At 37.2% G+C, this 17,966-nt stretch overlaps 1 protein-coding gene across 1 annotated transcript; it reads right to left on the reverse strand.

Annotated features, from left to right (window-relative positions):
• Nucleotides 1–787: 787 nt before the first annotated feature.
• On the reverse strand, nt 788–16,589 carry LOC308278961 (prostaglandin E synthase 3-like; the record flags this gene model as incomplete). The annotated part of the gene is made up of 2 exons (XM_080718947.1): nt 788–1,405; nt 16,464–16,589. The coding sequence occupies 2 exons, from the start codon at nt 16,587–16,589 to the stop codon at nt 860–862; spliced, it is 672 nt and encodes a 223-aa protein (XP_080575073.1). The 3' UTR covers nt 788–859.
• Between the last annotated feature and the right edge of the window lie 1,377 nt (nt 16,590–17,966).

Below are 17,966 nucleotides of genomic sequence, written 5' to 3' on the forward strand. Positions count from 1 at the left end.
TTAAAGTCTTCCAACAGTTTATTAGAAAGAATGTAGACATTTAAAAAAATCCCCACTGTCATGAACATAATTTGAGGTTTTTCAGCTGGGTATAAGCTGAATCAAAAAAAGAAATAAAAAAATCCAATAGTGTATTAACATTTTTTCACTCATTTGCCATACTGACAGTGCAAATACAAATCTGGCCTAAATGTACAGACTTTCAAGCAACAATGTACAGCTTTCTCCGTCCTCCATGCTAAGAGATGTAAAAGCTTAAGGGCCAAACAATACCAAATGTATAGGCTTCAAAAACCATCTAAGTTAAGGGCATTCACTAGTTTTAGCTAAGATACACCTGGAACACTGAGAAGTAAGTGATCACTTACATATAATAATATGAAGTAAATTTTTTGAAAAATAAAACTTTAGTGGAATAATCCTGAAGGGAAGGCCAGAGGAATGGCAGGTAATCAGTCTAAGGTGTCAGACAATTTGTTTCAGCCACTCTGAGTCCATTTTTAGTTATCTTTCCCTAAGCTGAGAGCTTCCTATCATGTCAGTTAACTATGTTATGAAGGAAAGGAGACTTAGGTGAAATGTTTTTATTTATCACAACTACTGTTGTGATATTGTCTAGGACCTCAACAACTCCAATGAAATCTGGGAAATGTTCATGCATAAGGATATTGCCTTATCTGACTTTAAATTGCCCGTACAATGGTTATCAACCCTTAGTGAAGCCTTTAAAAAAAAAAAAAGGTTGAAAAATGGGTTAAAGGAGGCAAATACAGCTATCGACTCGGGAATTCTCTGAATTATTAAATCTTGCAGAGGTTATTTATTTTCTCTCGTAAAATCCAGGTGACGACAATATTCTTTACTCCAGATCTGGCATTTTTTCATCATCACTGTCTTGTGAATCATCATCTGCTCCATCTACTTCTGGTAAATCTACATCTTCATCACCACCCATGTTGTTCATCATCTCAGAGAAACGATCAAAATTAGACATGTCTTCATCGGAATCATCTTCCCAGTCTTTCCAATTATTGAAGTCCACACTAAGCCAATTAAGCTTTGCCCGTTCTTTTGTTAACCTAGGCCAAGACTGGCCAGATTCTCCTTTTCGTAAACAACATAAAATTGATCTGTCCGTTCTTTTATGCTTGGAGTCATTTGGATCAATACAGTGAAAAAGATCAATTTCATTTAAATGTTTAAAATTATCACTTCCGCCAAGACAACTGAAAGTAAGTTTGGATTTTTCAAAATTTACATTAACATCTTTACTGTCTTCAACACAAAATTCAATGAAGACATAGTCCCTTTGATCGTACCACTTTGCAGAAGCAGGCTGCTTGGTGAACGGGGCAGGGGACGGGCGAGTGGTGGGCGGGCCTCGCTGGCGGCGGCGGGGAGCCGACTGCTCTCAGATGGGGGCTCAGGCATTCTCTCTGATCGCGGCCTCCCCTCGCTCTCCTCAGGCGACAGAGGCGGCGGGCGCGACCTGGATCCCCAGAATGCACCGCGCGGGCAAAAAGTTGTTAATTTTATTGAAGCTCTTATCTTAAATCAGAGTAAAATATACTTTGAGTCTCTCTATGCATTTCAACAAGTTCTAGAAGATATAGGAACAGTATATTTGTCATTTCTGCATTTCAGCCCTCTCCCTTTAAAGTTCACCCAAATGTCTGTGTTTTTTAATTGTGGAAGGGATAAAATGAGCAAGCAAGAGAGGGAAGACTTATGCTTGATAACACCCAACGAATTGACATATGGCCCTATTTAAATGAAGCAAAGGGCTTTCTACAAGAGCTCAAGGCTGATACAAATGTTTCAGATAAAAGAGTGGAAATGACTGTTTTCTATATGGAAAGAATAACATTCAAAGTAATGCTCATAAGCTTCCTGGATATCCATTCCCAAAACACCAATCAAAATAAATTGAAGAATTAATGGTTGTATTTTCTGTTCTCTATGATGTAAATAGTTAATTTATTGGATTCTATTTTTTGAACTCTAAATAAAATCATATAAATATTGACTTGAAGGAAATTTGCATACTTATTTATTTCAACCTTCATTTTCTAGATGACAAAACTGAACAAGCTCAAAAGGATGATATGACTTGTTTAAGGATGAGCTGCTTGTTCTCTTCAGAGGCTTGATAAACTCTAGTAATCTCATTATCAGTTGAAATACTATTAGTATCTTAAAACTATTTGACTTGATTCCAGTATATTTCAATTAGAGTAGTACAGGAGAGTGTTTAATAGTGTTGGTTCTTGAGCAGGGAAAAATAGCACATACTCTCACTCCTATGTGGATTCTTAAAAATATGATCTCAAAGAAGTCAAGTATAGAATAGTTGTACCAAAAGCTGGTGAAAGTGAGAGTGAGGGCTAACAGGGAATGGTTAGTCTATGGGTACAAAGTTCTAGTTAGATAGAAGATATAAGTTCTGGTGGTATATTGCACACTATGGTGACTATAGTTAATGATAATGTGCTACATATTTCAAAAGAGAAGATAGCGAATGTTCTCATAAGAAAAAAATGATAAATGGTTAAGGTGATGGATATGCTAAGTACTTTGATTATGTTTAGGGCAGTAATCTCCTTTTGTTACTGGCTGATAATCTTTCATAAAAAGAAAATTTTTAGGGCACTGAATGATCTCTCTTCACAAGTCCTTACTTCTCAGGAAAAAAATTCAAATATAAACCACTAATAATGGAATATAAGTTTATGTAAGAAAAGATGAGTCTAGTTTAAAAGTGGTCGTTTCCAGATAAAGGTTGAGGGACAGGCCATTTCTGGAAGTGGGGAACTGTGGAAAGTTCTCTACATGGTGAACTTTATTCAGTCACAAACCCACCCCATGTTTACACATTTGGGGGAGAAAACTATCTCTTTTCTTTCCATACCTTAATGTGCCTAATCTGTTTTCACCATGTTGAATACTTTTTCCCAGGTACCTAAGAGAAACCTTGGAGTCAGGGCACTGTCTAAAATGGTAATTGCCACTAGGTGGTAAATATCCTTATTTCTTCTTCTGAGGAAAGAATGGACCCTGCTTTCTATTCCTTCCCATGTACTGCACATCTCTAAATAATAATTTGATCATTGAACTATGTAAACATGCATCAAAACATCACACTGTACCCCGTAAGCATATGTAATAATTATGTCCTAACTAAATGTATAGTAAAATTAAAACAAAATGTCTGCTTTCACCACTTTCTTGCCATGACTTTAGGTAAATGATATGATCGTTTTTAGTTTAAGATCCCTCATCTATAAAATAGGAGATAATATTGTAAACTTATATCAGTACCTATCACAAAGTAAACACTCCATATATGTGCTATTATCATTTGTCTTTTAAAAGACAAGTATACAAGTATACAATATGGTATAGCCAGGCTTTAAATTTATTTAACTGTGCATATTATTTTTAATTTATTGGCGGATTGTAGTCATACATCTTGATAAAATTCAGGGTGATGGAGGTATACAAGCGCAAAACACTCATTTAGCCCTTTTCCAATTCTGACACCATTCCCTCCCTACTCTCTTCTTCTCCTGTTCAGCACATTGACTTTGATAAGTTTGTGAATGTACATTATGGGCATGAGGATATTTTCTCTATTTCCCCTCCAATATATCACTTTTTAGATCACCTTATTTACTCATCTAAGGTTTCTCCTTTTGTTTCAAGAGTCTCCGCTATGTACCCTTTTCTCCCTAGCTTCTTTATATTAGGGAGAACATCTGACTTATCACTTGTGACTGACTAATCTCACTTAGCATAATGTTCTCCAGTTTTATTCATTCCCTGCAAATGATATATATTTTTTTCTTGGTGGCTGAGTAAAATTCCATTGAGGACATATCCCATAATTTTCAATTCATTTATCTGTTGATGGATATCTCAGCTGGTTCAATAGTTTGGCAATTGTGAATTGTATATCCATGAACATAGATATGCATGCATTACCCTGGTGGTTCAGTTTCCATTGTTTTGGGTAGACACCCAGGAATGATATAGCTGAGTTATGTGGTAGGTTCATTCTATTTTTTCTGAGAATTCTCCACTCTCTTTGAAAGTTTTTGCACACTAATTTTCAATCCCATGTATAGTATATTAGAGTCTTTATTTTTCCACATCCTTGCCAGAATTTGATGTTATTTGTGGTTTTAATGATTGCTATTCTAATTGGCGTTAGGTGAAATCTCAGGAGAGTTTTGATTTGCATATCTCTGCTAATAATGATGAACACTTTTTGTGTATTTATTGGCCATTTGTTTTTCTTCTTTTGAGAAGTGTCTATTTAGTTCACTTGTCCATTATTTTGATTCGGTTGTGGGTTTTTTTGGTTTGTTTTCTTAGCTGTGAGTTTCGTTTCTTGAGTTCTCTGTATATTCTTTTTTTTTTTTTTTTGTGGTACTGAACGGGTTCCTGGAAGCCCTTCTACCTCTGGGATACACTCCCAGACCTATTTTTATATTTTTATTTAGAAACAGAGTCTCCTAAGCCAGCGCGCGTGGCTGGCTTTGAACCTGCGCGATCCTCCTGTCTCCGCCTCCCAAGCGCGGGGATTACAAGTGTGCGCCACCACGCCCGGCGAGTTTTCTGTATATTCTAGATATTAATCCTCTATCAGAGGAGTATTTGGCAAAATCTCCTATTTTGTCAACTCTGTTTTGAGGTTCTTGATAGCTTCCTTTGTTGCACAGTAGTTCTTCAGTTTAATACAATCCCACATATTTATCAACTTTTTATTTTGTTGGGTCTTTGTGGTCTTGTTAAGAAATTTTTGTGTGCCTATGTGTTGAAGTGTTGTAACTGTGCCCTCTTCAAGTACCTATGATGTCTCTGGTCTAATTTTTAGGTCTTTTATCCATCTTGAATTGACTCCTATGCAGTGTGAGAAAGTGGGTTTTATTTCCATTTTTATGTGTATGGTTAGCCAGTTTTGCCAACACCATTTGTTGAAGAGGCTATAATTTTCCAATATTTGTTTTTGACCCTGTTTTCAAAATGAATTGGTTGTAATTGTGTGGACTTGTTTCTTAGTTTTGGGAAAAAAACTTTTTTATTCAATTTTTTAAATTTTATTGGTGCATTATAGTGAGGTTCATCATAGTAAGGTTCAGAATGACAGAAACATAATACAAACATACAGCATTTTTTTTTAATTTATTTAAACATTATAATGACCTTTCTTGTGGTACTGGGGCTGGAACCCAGAGGCATTCTACCTCCAAGTAACATCCCCAGTCCTATTTTTATTATTAATTTTTGAAACAGGGTCTCACTGAATTGCAAAGAACCTCACTAAGAAACTGAGGCTGGCCATGAACCATGATTCTCCTATCTCAGCCTCCCAAATGCTGGGATTATAAGCGTGAGCCACTATGCCCAGCTACAATGCTTATTATATCATCAATTTAACTCTTTTCTAATCTATAATTTTTTAGAATTTTCCTGTGCAGAATCCAAATTATATGATTGTAAAAGTATTATTATTGATAAAATACTACTTTTTAAACAAAATAATTAATAGAAAATATTTTCTAAGAGGAAATACAGGTGGGGTTAGAAATTTGAAATATAAAGACAACTCTATATTAGTAAATTGTCCAAAAATTGATTTTCCTTAAAAGGATATAGAAGAGGCTATGTGCCATTACATCATATCCCAATTCTATGTCCCCAAAACTCTATATTAAAGAGTATAGCAGATTAAAATTAAAATAAAAATGATATGAACTTTATACTCTAGGAAACATCCTAAGCCAGAGTTGTGACACATGCCTGTAATCACAGTAATTAAAAGTCTGAGAAATGATACTGCAGGTTTCAGGCCAGTGAAGAGTAACTTATCAAAACCCTGTGTCAAAAGTAGCAAAATGAAAAGTTTTGGAAGTATAGCTCAGAGGTAGAATACCCTGGGTTCAATCCCCAGTACAACAACAACAAAAAAAAAAAGCCTAAAAATAAGCCTGCATGTTAAATGAATGGTGATAATTTCTTTACTAGAAAAATAAAACAAACTTTAAGAATATATCAGCCAGGGGTGGTAGCACACATTTGTAATCCCAGCATTTGGGATGCTGAGACCAGATGATCACGGTTTGCAGGCATCCTCACCTACTTAGTGAGGCCCTTTGCAACTCAGTGAAACCCTGTTTCAAAATAAAGAATAAAAATAGGGCATGGGGTGTAGCCCCTGGTTTCCATCCCCAGACCCACAAAAAACAAAAAACAAAAAAAAAATTTATTGTTAAAAATTCAGTCCTGCTCGCCATGGTTGTGCACTGTAATCCCAGTACCTGGGAGGCCGATACAGGAGAATCACAGGTACAAAGCCAGCCTCCACAACTTAGGTCCCCCACAATTTAGTGAGATCCTGTTTCCAAGAAATAAAATCGGAGTATGTGCTTAGCTCAGAGGTAAAATGCCTCTGGGTTTAAGCCCCAGTGCCACACACACACACAAAAGGTTTAATCCTCTAGACAAAACAATCGTAAAATTCAGATGGAGGAACAAAACACCCAGAATAGCTAAAGCCAAGTCCAAGCAAAAAAAAAAAAAAAAAAGAAATGCTGGATGCACCAAAATACGTGATTTCAAGTTATACCTGCAGAACTTTCAGCATGATATTATTGGCATAAAACAGACACATATACCAATGGAATATAATAGAAGATACAGAGAAAAAAATTAGCCAACTGATCCTTGACAAAGTTGCCAAAAAAAACATAATGGATAAAAGATAGCCTCTTCTTCTTCTTCTTCTTCTTCTTCTTCTTCTTCTTCTTCTTCTTCTTCTTCTTCTTCTTCTTCTTCTTCTTCTTCTTCTTCTTTTGGTAGTACTGTGGGGTTCCTGGAAACCCTTCTACGTCCAGGCTATACTCCCAGACCAATTTTATATTTTTAATTGGAAACAGGGTCTCTTAAGCCAGCAGGGATGGCTGCACACCAGCGCGATCCTTCTGTCTCTGCCTCCCAAGCACAGGGATTACAAGTATGCATCACGAGGCCTGGCTTAAAAGACAGCCTCTTTAACAAATGGTGCTAAAAAAAAAAAAAAAAAAAAAAAAAAACTGAATATACATATGTAGAAAGAAATACAAAGCTAGATCCCTTTCTCTCTCTCCATGCAAAAGTCAACTCAAAATAAATCAATGACCTAGAAATTAGACTAGAAATTTTGCAATTACAAAAAAAAAATCTTAGGATTAATTCTCCAACTTATAGGTATAGGCAGAGACTACCTCAATAAGACCTCCAAAAGCCCATGAAATAAGTCAAGAATAAATAAGTGGGATGTCATCAAATTGAAATCTTCTGTATGGCAAAAGAAGATATCAAGAATTTGAGGAAAGAGCATAGAGAACTGGAGAAAATCTTTTCCTGCCAATCCTTCTTACTGAGGACTAAAATTCAAAATATATAAAGAAATCAAACAACACCAAAAAACCCACATAACCCAATCAATTAGAGACAATTGAACTACATAGAAACTTCTCAAAAAATATGCCAAAATATATAGAAAAAAATCTTAACATCATTAGCAGTCAGGGGCATACAAACCTAAACTACACCGAGATTCCATCTAACTCCTGTTAGAATATCATTCATCAACAATACGAGCAATAATATATGTTGGTGAGCTGCAGTGGGAAAAGATTGTTCATACATTGTTGGATAGATTTTAAAGTACTACAGCTACTATAGAGATGAGTATAAAGTTTTGTCAAAAACTAGAAATGCAACTGTCAAATGGCAAAGCTGTACCACTCCTGGGTATCTTTCCAAAGGAACTAAAATCAGAATATTATAGTGATACATGCATTTCATGTTTATAGCAGCATCATTCACAACAGCTAAGTTATGGAACTAACCTAGGTGTCCATTAACATATAAATGCAACATATATATTGAAATTTTATTCATCCATAAAGAAGAAAAAACTGTATTATTTATAGAAAAATGGAATAAAAGTGGAGATCATCATAATAAGTGAGATAAACCATGTTTATAAAATCAATGCTGGCATATTTTCTCTTATATGTGGATGCAATAAAAATAGGAAAAAAATGGACCTCATAAAAATTAGAAAAGAGACAAATAGAGTAAAGAAAAGGCACTAGGGAGGAATAGAGTAAGTATATGTATGTGAATGGAAACAGACCATAGAACATTACGTGCATATATGAATGTATCTTTATCATGTGTAAGGAGGGTTGAAGGGTGAGGAAAGGGAAATATGAAAAAGAAAGAAACTCAAATAATGGCATGTGCATATTTTAATATATAACTATAAATACAATTATCATGCCTAATTACAATTTACCAATAAAAACTTCAGTTTCTATGTAAATTTCTTACAGTTTATTTTATATTTTTACTCAAGGGTAATTGAACATTAGATAACATCATATGATATGAGACAACTCAATGCTTCCAAAATTGTGAATGAACTGAAGCCTTTAGAAAATTGTTGTGGTTCATAAATCAAAGCAACATTTCATACATTTTTTTTGTGGTCAATAGTTATGCACAGAAAAATTAACAAAATGAAACTATTACCATCTTGGGAGAATATATAAATTTTTCTTGCAATTTATTTTTTATGTTTTAAGTTATAAGTAATTTCCAAAATGAAGAGGGTATAATTTTTAAAGCAAAGTCTTATGGTATATGACTTATAAAGCTGTTATGCAAATTAGCCAATTGGTCATATTTCACAAATTACAGGTTATTGGGTTGGCTTAACATAGTTGTTAAAATAGTAGCATCTGAGACTTCTGGGAAGATGGCAACCATGAGAAGCAGTGCTTATGAGGCCTGCTGACACCCGATCTCATTGCCTCAAAAACACAATTCTACAAAGCCAGAGAATATTATCAGTAGAGAAAAAAAATGATAAATAAAAGGGAAAGAGAAAAATAAAATTAGAAGACCAACTAGAGAGCAGAAACGAAACCCCCCTGCCTTGCAGCAGTGGGTGCCACGGTGGCACCATCTTGCCTCAGAGCACTGGGCTCCAGAGACAAAAAGAAAAACAAGGACCTGAAGTGAGCAGCTGAAGATCAATGGGTTGTAATTTGTCAGTTCTTCCTGCACAAAGACCAGCCACAAATTCCAGCGACCAAGCTCACCACCCCATACTCCAGGGATCCAGAGCAAATTTCAACACTAGAAAAGAAACCCATCCACCTCACAGCCCTGGAGGCTGTAGTGGCATCATCTTGCCAGCTATGGCTGAGCTCACCACACCTGCCAGGGATCCAGACCAGCACACACCAAAGTTGTAAATGAAACTGCGGTCCTTGCAGGAGAACTCCCAGCAATGTGCCCTTAGGGATTCGCACAGCTGCAATAAACTCCCTGGGTCTAAGATTTTATGGTTCAACCCAGTGAAAGAGTAGTGGTGGCTGAGATTACCATACCCTCCAGAAATCCAGAGCAGCACTTAATAACACTCAATAACACCTTAAGTGATGCCGAGTGTGGTGGAGCATGCTTGTAATTCCCGTGCTTGGGAGGCGGAGACAGAACGATCGTGTAGGTTTGAAGCCAGCTGCGCTAGCTTAAGAGACCCTGTTTCCACATTAAAAAAAAGTATAAAATAGGTCTGGGAGTGTAGCTCGGAGTCAGAAGGGCTTCCAAGAACCCCAATACCACCAAAAAAATTTAATTAATTAAAAAAATAACACCTTAAGTGAAATAATGGTTCTCATGGGATAACACCCAGTCTGGAGCCCCCAGCAACTCACTTGGCCCCAATAAACTCCCTGAGTCTTAAACTTTGCAGTACAACCTGGAGAAGATAGAAGTAGGGTCTGCTGTTGTACATAACAGAGGCTCAAACAAACTCACACTCTGATCAGTGGAATGTGTGGGGGGAGACCTACGCTTAACAATAGACCCAACTAGTGGGATCTCCAGGATCACCACAGACCTGCCAATCATGGTGAATGGGGAGAAGTTAGACAAGCTGAGCCCTACCTGTGGAGAACAGAGGCTCCTATATTGAGTTTGGACTCAGAGGGATTTGCCACCTATGGAGGCAGGGAGAGACTGAGACTCCCAATTGTGTAAAGATAGGAGGGTGACCTGTGCTTGACACTAAATCCAATCCCATTGATACGAACCATATGTATAGATTGTGAAAGAATCAGAGAACCAGAATCACAGCAGAATAGATGGTGGTGGCACTCGGTAACTGCACAGAGAGAGACGGCAGAGGCCCAGTCTGCTGAATAGTCATTTATTTGGAGAATTCCGTTAATTTGTTGTTGGGGTTGATTTGGTTTTTTGTTTTTTGTGTGAGTGTGTATGCCTACTTTTTTTTTTACCCTTTTCCCAAACCCTCTCCCAAGGTTCTTCCTTTGTACCTACCTACTCTATTCTCTCTATGCCTTATCTTTTTTCTTCCTTTTAACTCTCCCTTGTCTTCTATTAAATCTACTTCATATCACTATACCAGAAACTCTACATTGATTACTAAAATACTAGTATATTTTTACTATCTAAAATCTCTAGTGTATTCTACTATATAGGTGCCAACAGCACATTTTCTGCTGTGGTTCTGGTTCTCTGATTCTTTCTCATGCTCTTATTCTATTTTACCCTATCTGAGACTTTATTCTTTATTTACTACTTTACTTCCCTCCTTCATCAACCATCACTGTTGAATATAATACAACTTGCCCTTGAATATACCAGCTGACACCTAGAGACTAAGAGAAATATATCAAAAGCAACATATACAAACTTCTAACATCATGAGAAGGAGGAATAAATGAACTTCCACAACCCTACAATAACAGAACCTGATAACACAGAATTACAGAGATCTCCAGAAGATCAAATCAGGAATGTAACTGTAGAAATAATGCAGGATTTCCAAAAATAATTAAGAGAGAGTCTGAAAGAAATAAAGAATGCAATCATTAAAGTAAAAGCATCAATTCAAATGATAAACAATTAGACCACATGAAGAATAGAATCTCGCTCCTAGAAGATGATCACTCCAAAAATGAATGCATAGTTTACAACTTGGAAAAAACAGTTCAACAGCATGAATTTGGTATTGAAGAAATATGTACCCATCATAAAATAAATAACCTAAGAATAATTGGCATAGAAAAGGAAAAACTAGGTGAAACCAAAGAGATCAAAAATCTTTTCAAAGAAGTAATAGCAGAACATATTCCAAACATAGAGAAAGCAGTCCATATACAGGTAAAAGAAACTTATTGAACCCCCTATATACAGGATCAGAGAAAAGTCTCCCCATGCCACATGATAGTAAAATTAATCATTGTAGAATCCAAGGAGAGAACCTTGAAGGCAACAAATACAAAAGACCAGTGTACCAGTATTGGGAGAGACTTCAAAATGTATTAATGTATGAATATTAGGAAAGATTTTCAATTTTGAAAATAAATCTTTGGTAGTAAAAAAAAATCCAAGAGCTTCTGGAAGAGTGCTACAGAATTCCAGGCACCAAAGTTGGTTAGCAAGACAACAGAGATAGTCTCAGGGCCTTTTTAATTGTAAAGATAAGATTTCCCAAATATGTAGAAGGATGCTGTAAACCTTCAGGAAATCCCAGACTTCGATAATCATGGAAAAATGCCATAAGCCTTCAAGAGATACTAGAATCTGATGATCAATTTGCACATTTTGGGGTATAACACAAGGCTTGAGGTCAATTCTGGAGACAGGACAGACCTACAGGAAGGAATCCCCCACATCAAAAGACTGGTCCCAGAGGGAATGGATCTAGATCTAGTTGGGTCAGAAGACTGGTTATAAAATACTCTGTATCCAGGAATTGTCACTGACTTCATTTCAGGCCACCACCACCCCTATACTACTACTATACCAGGATAGTATAGGGCTGTAAAATGTTTTCTATATTTATACCTTTGTAATAATAAACTCATTTAAGTTTTCAGCAAGAGTTTGGATAAGTGTATATTTATCCTAGTTCAGGATAAGAACCCACAACTACAGGACCAGTTCCCAGGAGCCTAAAAGAGGTCCTCAGCAACAGTTCCCCCCAAAAAAACATAGTAATTTGGTGTCCAATGTGGGATCACTATTTTTGGAGGCAACGAGGGCTCTAGTAGACTGTGGTCTTAGTACCTATGAACCCAAAAGGTATGTACATTCCTGGAGTGATAAGGAGTTCCCCCAGAATGACCATAGATTGTCCAGTATCTGGGAGGTGATTTTGGTTTCTGGGAAAACCCCAGCCAAAGAACTAGCCTGAGGTCGAATACCCTCCATGAAGCAAATTCTTTAAATAGCATAAGTCAGACAAAAAGGGATTCCAAGCCCTCCTAAAGCTTATTAGGGACCTGGGTTTTCCCACTCTTGGCTTGTTTGGTACAAATAAGTGCCTATCCATTATGCCCCCCATAAAAGATGGGAAACTCTTTTATCAAGCCCTATAAAGAGTTACATCTGAAAAAAATGCTCATAATACATCTCAAAGAAAAAGCCATCCATCCATCCATCCATCTGCTAGATAACAGCCAGGCATATCTTCTAGGTGAATGGCTGCACCTTGTAGTCTTTAACAGAATTTTATTCAGCAGGCAGACACATCTCTGTATACATAAAAAGCCCTCTTGTATGCATAAGAAAGCCATCAGGGAAGGAAAAGTTCTCCCAACCTCTTGTCAGCCTGGGATTCCTATTCCCGCCAAAGTTGTGGAACATTTTCAGGGAGGCAAATTAATAAGATTTTTCAGAATGGCAATATTTTCTTCTGGAGAACCTCATTGAGATGGGGGAGACCCATAGAGGGGAGAGTTAAAGGCAGGGTAGGATTTAGAGTGGAAAAAATCCACACCTGCAATACCCTCCTTGTAGACTGTGAGATCAGTCTCACTGCATCCATAGACACAGGCCCCCAGATAGACACCCCAGGCTGCCACTCAGCTTCATAGGGGTACAAGGAAGGAGGGCAGCCTTCAGCATACTCTCCAGTCACACTCTCTCTCTCTCTCTTAGATGGGGTCCCAGAAATCCAAACAGGAAGCCAGATCTCCACTCACATGAATTCTCAAAAATTGGAGAAAACTTCGATTTCAAAATGCTAAGGAAGAAAGCTCTCATTTTTTTTCTTCACTCAAGCCCAGCCACAGTAAAGCCTGACCATCCTAGGTACAGCTCCAGTGGTCTGGGATCCTCAGGGTCTTAGTGCTGCCAGATTTAACCTCCAATAGGTTCTGCCTATTGGCCACCTGTACCAAATGGGGAGGGGGAGTTTAGAGTTTGATTTGTTCATATGCCGTTTTTACAGCCTAAGGTTAAGGAATACCACTAACCTCAACCAATAGGTCCTGGTATTCAGGTTGCTCAATTTCTTACCGGGTAGAAGGGGAGGCCATCCTAAGACAAATTCTTAACTTAGTCCACATCAGATATGAAGGAAAAACTCCCCCAAAAAGGTGTCAGAGTTAAATAAAGGTCATCTAAAATCACTACTGCAGGCTGCCAATTCAGTTTATAACAATAAGGACTTGAAAAGGGAGAAACAAAGGAATAAATGCTATAAAATAATTCTGCCTGAACACTAATCCCACAAAAGCTTGAGCTGAAGTCTGTTTTAAGTGTGGAGAGCAAGGGAATCTCTGGCTTGAATGCCCTCAACCAGGAGGTCAAAAAGGCCCTGGCCACAGTGCAAGGGGGACTATTAAAACTTAGAGCACCCCCAGGTTTGGAGGGACTTGGGTTCCCCAGATCCAGATTCTCAGTGAGAAATTCCAGGGCCATTCCTCCAGGTTCCCACCATCTGAGTTGAGACTAAATATTCTTAGGCAATCACAGTGAGGTTTCAAACCAAGGTCAGTTTTAAGGTCCTCTCTCAGCCCAAGGTCCAAATATAAAGTCTGGGACATATCAGGCCAGCACTTAAATCTTCTTTATTCAATATTCAGCATGCTTCTGGGATGACCTCCAATTTTCCCATTCTTAGTTCTACTAGAGTTATACTTAGTTATACTAGAGATTTCAGACCCTCTGCTAAAAAACAGATATAATGTCAAGAAACCAACTTTTTTTTCTCTTTTGCTGGCTGCAGTAAAGTTACTGCTCAAAGTTTTTTTTCTATCTCAACCAGTCTTAGTTAAAATGTAAAATTAAAAATAAAATTGTTTAGACCATAGTAAAAAAATTAGACCTCTATGAGATATGAATAAATACACTATGCATTTTTTAAAATTCTTTTTCCTTTGACAAAATTAATGTTTTAAGACACTAGTGATGTTTATCTGATGTGGATTTCTGTAATAATCTATAATAGTTATTAAGTTATGTGGTCAAATACAATATGCATTGTCTGTATTTTTATTCCTTTTGCAAACTTAATGTTTTAAGGTACTGGTGATGTATACCTAATATCTTAACTTTCCATGGTAATATGGAATTCAGTTATTAAGTTGGAAAAATGGAAAATGCAATGCTTTAAAATGCTCTTAACTTCATAAGGCTTAAAGCAACACTTAAGTCTTTTAAATGGGTTTTTAATTGTTGGTATATAAACAACATTGTGAAGTGCTATTGTTTTTAGTTTAGTTGGTATGTAAAAACAGGAGACAGATGTCAAAAGTGTGTGATTGTAAAGATTTTGGTAAATACAGAGAAAAAACTTTTGTAAAAATAAGAAAGTATTTTCTAAGATTTATCCTAAGATTATCACAAATGGGAAAGAAAGGGCCAGGATAAAAATCAGAGGGTTGAGGTAAATTTGTTATGTGTTTGCATATGTGATGAAGATGGTTTTATTAGTTAAAAGATAGAAGGTTTCTAGTAAGCCTACCTCTTGTATATTCCCAAGAGGAAAGTGCTAAATTTCATCAGCCAGGGATTACTATATATAATAGGGGTTGGTGGATTACATCTGACAGTAAAATCTGGATACTCCAAAGTTTGCAATGAAAAATACTTAAAACTCTCCATCAGATGCATCACTTGGGTTTCAAGGTTGTTTACTGGAGAACAATTACAGGGGATTATGAGTCATATCATACAGGGATGTGAAATTTGCCTCAAAATTAATCCTCCAAATAACTTGTTATGTCCACCAGGCAAACAATCTAGAGGCACATATGCAAGTGAAGATTGACAGCTTGATTTCACTCAAATGCCAGGGGGAAAAAGGCACAGGGTAATGTTAGTGCTGGTCGATACTTTGATTGGATAGGTAGAAGCTTTTGCTTGTAGAGCCGAAAAGTCCCAGGAGGTAGTAATAGCAGTACTGCAAGAAATTATTCCCTACTTTGGAGTTCCCCACTTGTTATAGAGTGACAATGAACCAGCATTCAAATCAGAAGTCACCCAAGGTATCACCCAGGCTCTGGGGGTAGACTTCAACATACATTGTCCCTGGCATTCCCAGTCCTTGGGAAAAGTAGAAAGGGAAAACAGGATTTTAAAATGATACCTTCTCAAATTAACCTAGGAGGTACAAGCCCCCTGGTGGCAATTACTCCAAATGGCTCTGATAAAGATTTGAAATATGTCTGGCCAATTATATCTCATTCCCTTTGAAAAGTTATATGGGAGATCTTTTCTGGCTCAGGACATAGTCCGAGATACAAAATCTCAAGTATTAACAGACTGCTTTCAGTTGGCATCATATCAGCAAGGTTTTTTTTTTTTTCATTTTTTTTTTTTGTGTGTGTGTGTGGTACTGGGGGTGGAACCCAGAGGCTTTCTACCTCTGGGCTATACTCCAAGACCTGTTTTATACTTTATTTGGAAGCAGGGTCTCACTAAGTTGTTATTACCCTCACTAAGTAGCTGAGGCTGACTTTGAACCTGTGTGATCCTCCTGTCTCTGCCTCCCAAGCGTGGGTTTGCAAGCCTGTGCCACCATACCCGGCTAATCAGCAAATTTTAAGTAAACTCCAAACAGTGCCTGAGGAGAAGGGGGAACCTTTGTTTTGTTCAGGAGACCTGGTACTAATCAAATCATCTAAAATCTTTATTCAAATTACCCCCAAAGCCTATTTCAGGTCTCCACAGTACTAATTTCTGGATTCACATGGCACAAAATATACTAAATACATCTTACTTTTGTATGTTTAAGCCTAAGTCAGCAAAACAAGTTTTAACTTCTCATTTAATTGGTGTAGGCCTAACAGAACAGGATATCAAAAGACAAACAAACCTTAATCTAATGTCCTTTTTAGGATTTAATGATTATAATTTTCATAAAATGTTCAAATGGTGGGGGTCCCCATTCAAACCTCAACTATTTGTGAGTGGGACCTGTGCCTTTGTAATCTCAAATGCAATCATACTACAGATAGTCCAGTCCCAGAACTGGATGTACATCTCCCCTTAGGCCGGTCGGTTTTCTGTTTAAATTTTTCTTATTCCATCATCCCTAAAGGTTTCCAAGGCTGTTGTTATGTTGGCAAACTTGGCATGATTTTACCTACTCCACCCTTATCGTCCCATTTATGAGTTACTTGTTCCCTTTCTTCTTTACCTTCTGATTGTAATGGTAATTTATATCTTTGGTCTTCAGGTTTTGTTGTAGGGTTATCTCTCGCTTTAGTAGCCATCGCTGGATTAAAGATAGGTGCCTATATGCGAACTAATCATCTCACCTATTTATTCACTAAAACATTTAATGGCACAGCCTTGGCTTTGGCAGCTATCAATACTGAACTTGCTGAGTTATGCCAAGCCACTCTGGAAAATAGAGAAACAATTGATTATTTGATCTTGCTCCATTCATCCAGGGTATCAAGAATTCCCTGGAATGTGTTGTTTTAACATCACTGATAATTTAAAAAAAGTAACCAGTTTAATATCATATGTACAGGAAAAATTGAAACATTCTGCAATATGAAGGTATTTTTGGATATGGTTCTTCATGGATGGCCATAGCTCCTGCCTTTGTAACTCCTATTATTATTATTATTATTATTATTTTTTTTTTATTTTTTTTTTGCTTTTTGGGCCACGACTATTAAACTCTATTGTGAGTTTTGATTCTCATAGACTTGAAACTTTCATTGGTGCAAAATGGAGACAAAAATGAACATTTATCAAAGCCCTTTGGATGGCTATAGAAACTCACGACACTCACCCATCTGACCCCCTCAGCCCAAGCTATGTTCATTCACCCTAAAGCCGTCCCCCCCATCATCATCCCTGTTCAGTTCAAAGTAGTTACAGACTGATTTGGCATCCTTATCCCTTTACTGTGGATGCATGCAAGTAACAAAAATAGGAGGGGAAATTGATGGGGATTGAGTTTAAGAATTGTACAAATCAAAACGTATTTTCTACATTTATCTTTGGCCTGACAGGTCTCAGGACATAACTAGAAAGAAGGGGGTATGTACCAGTATTGGGAATAGGCTTCAAAATGTATTAATGTACCAGTATTTGGAAAGATTTTCAAATATCAAAATATATCTTTTGTAGTAAAAAAAAAAAGCCAGGAGCTTCAGCAGAAGTACTTCAGAATTCCAGGCACCAAGGGTGATTAGCTGTTGGGAGCCATTAAGGCCTTCCCTATATTGGTCTCTGACTCAGCTGACTGTCCTTCACCCAGAGTCAATAATGTTTGGGGTTATGGAAAGTTCAAAGAGGTCTGAGAGAAGATCAGGTGGTGATGACACAAGGGTACTGATAGGACTATCTGTAATGATGTGTTTTGTATTGGTCTGTATTGTTTTCTGGTGGTGGTAGCACGAGAATGTTGATTGACTTGTAGCTGTGTATAAATACCTCTGGAAAAACAAAGTTGGCATTGGTGCAATAAAGATGAGATTGACCCAGAAGTTGTGTTGTCCAGGAGTGTCGGCACAATAGAAAATACTGACCCAGGCATAGTCGTCGACTCATAGGAAATATTGACCCACAAACAGGGGTCGACCAGTAGAGATAGTAGTTTGGCAGCTCCCCCACATTAGAATTTAAAATTCTCC

Source organism: Muscardinus avellanarius (genome assembly GCF_963383645.1).
Source record: "Muscardinus avellanarius genome assembly, chromosome: X".
NCBI classification, from domain to species: Eukaryota; Metazoa; Chordata; class Mammalia; order Rodentia; family Gliridae; genus Muscardinus; species Muscardinus avellanarius.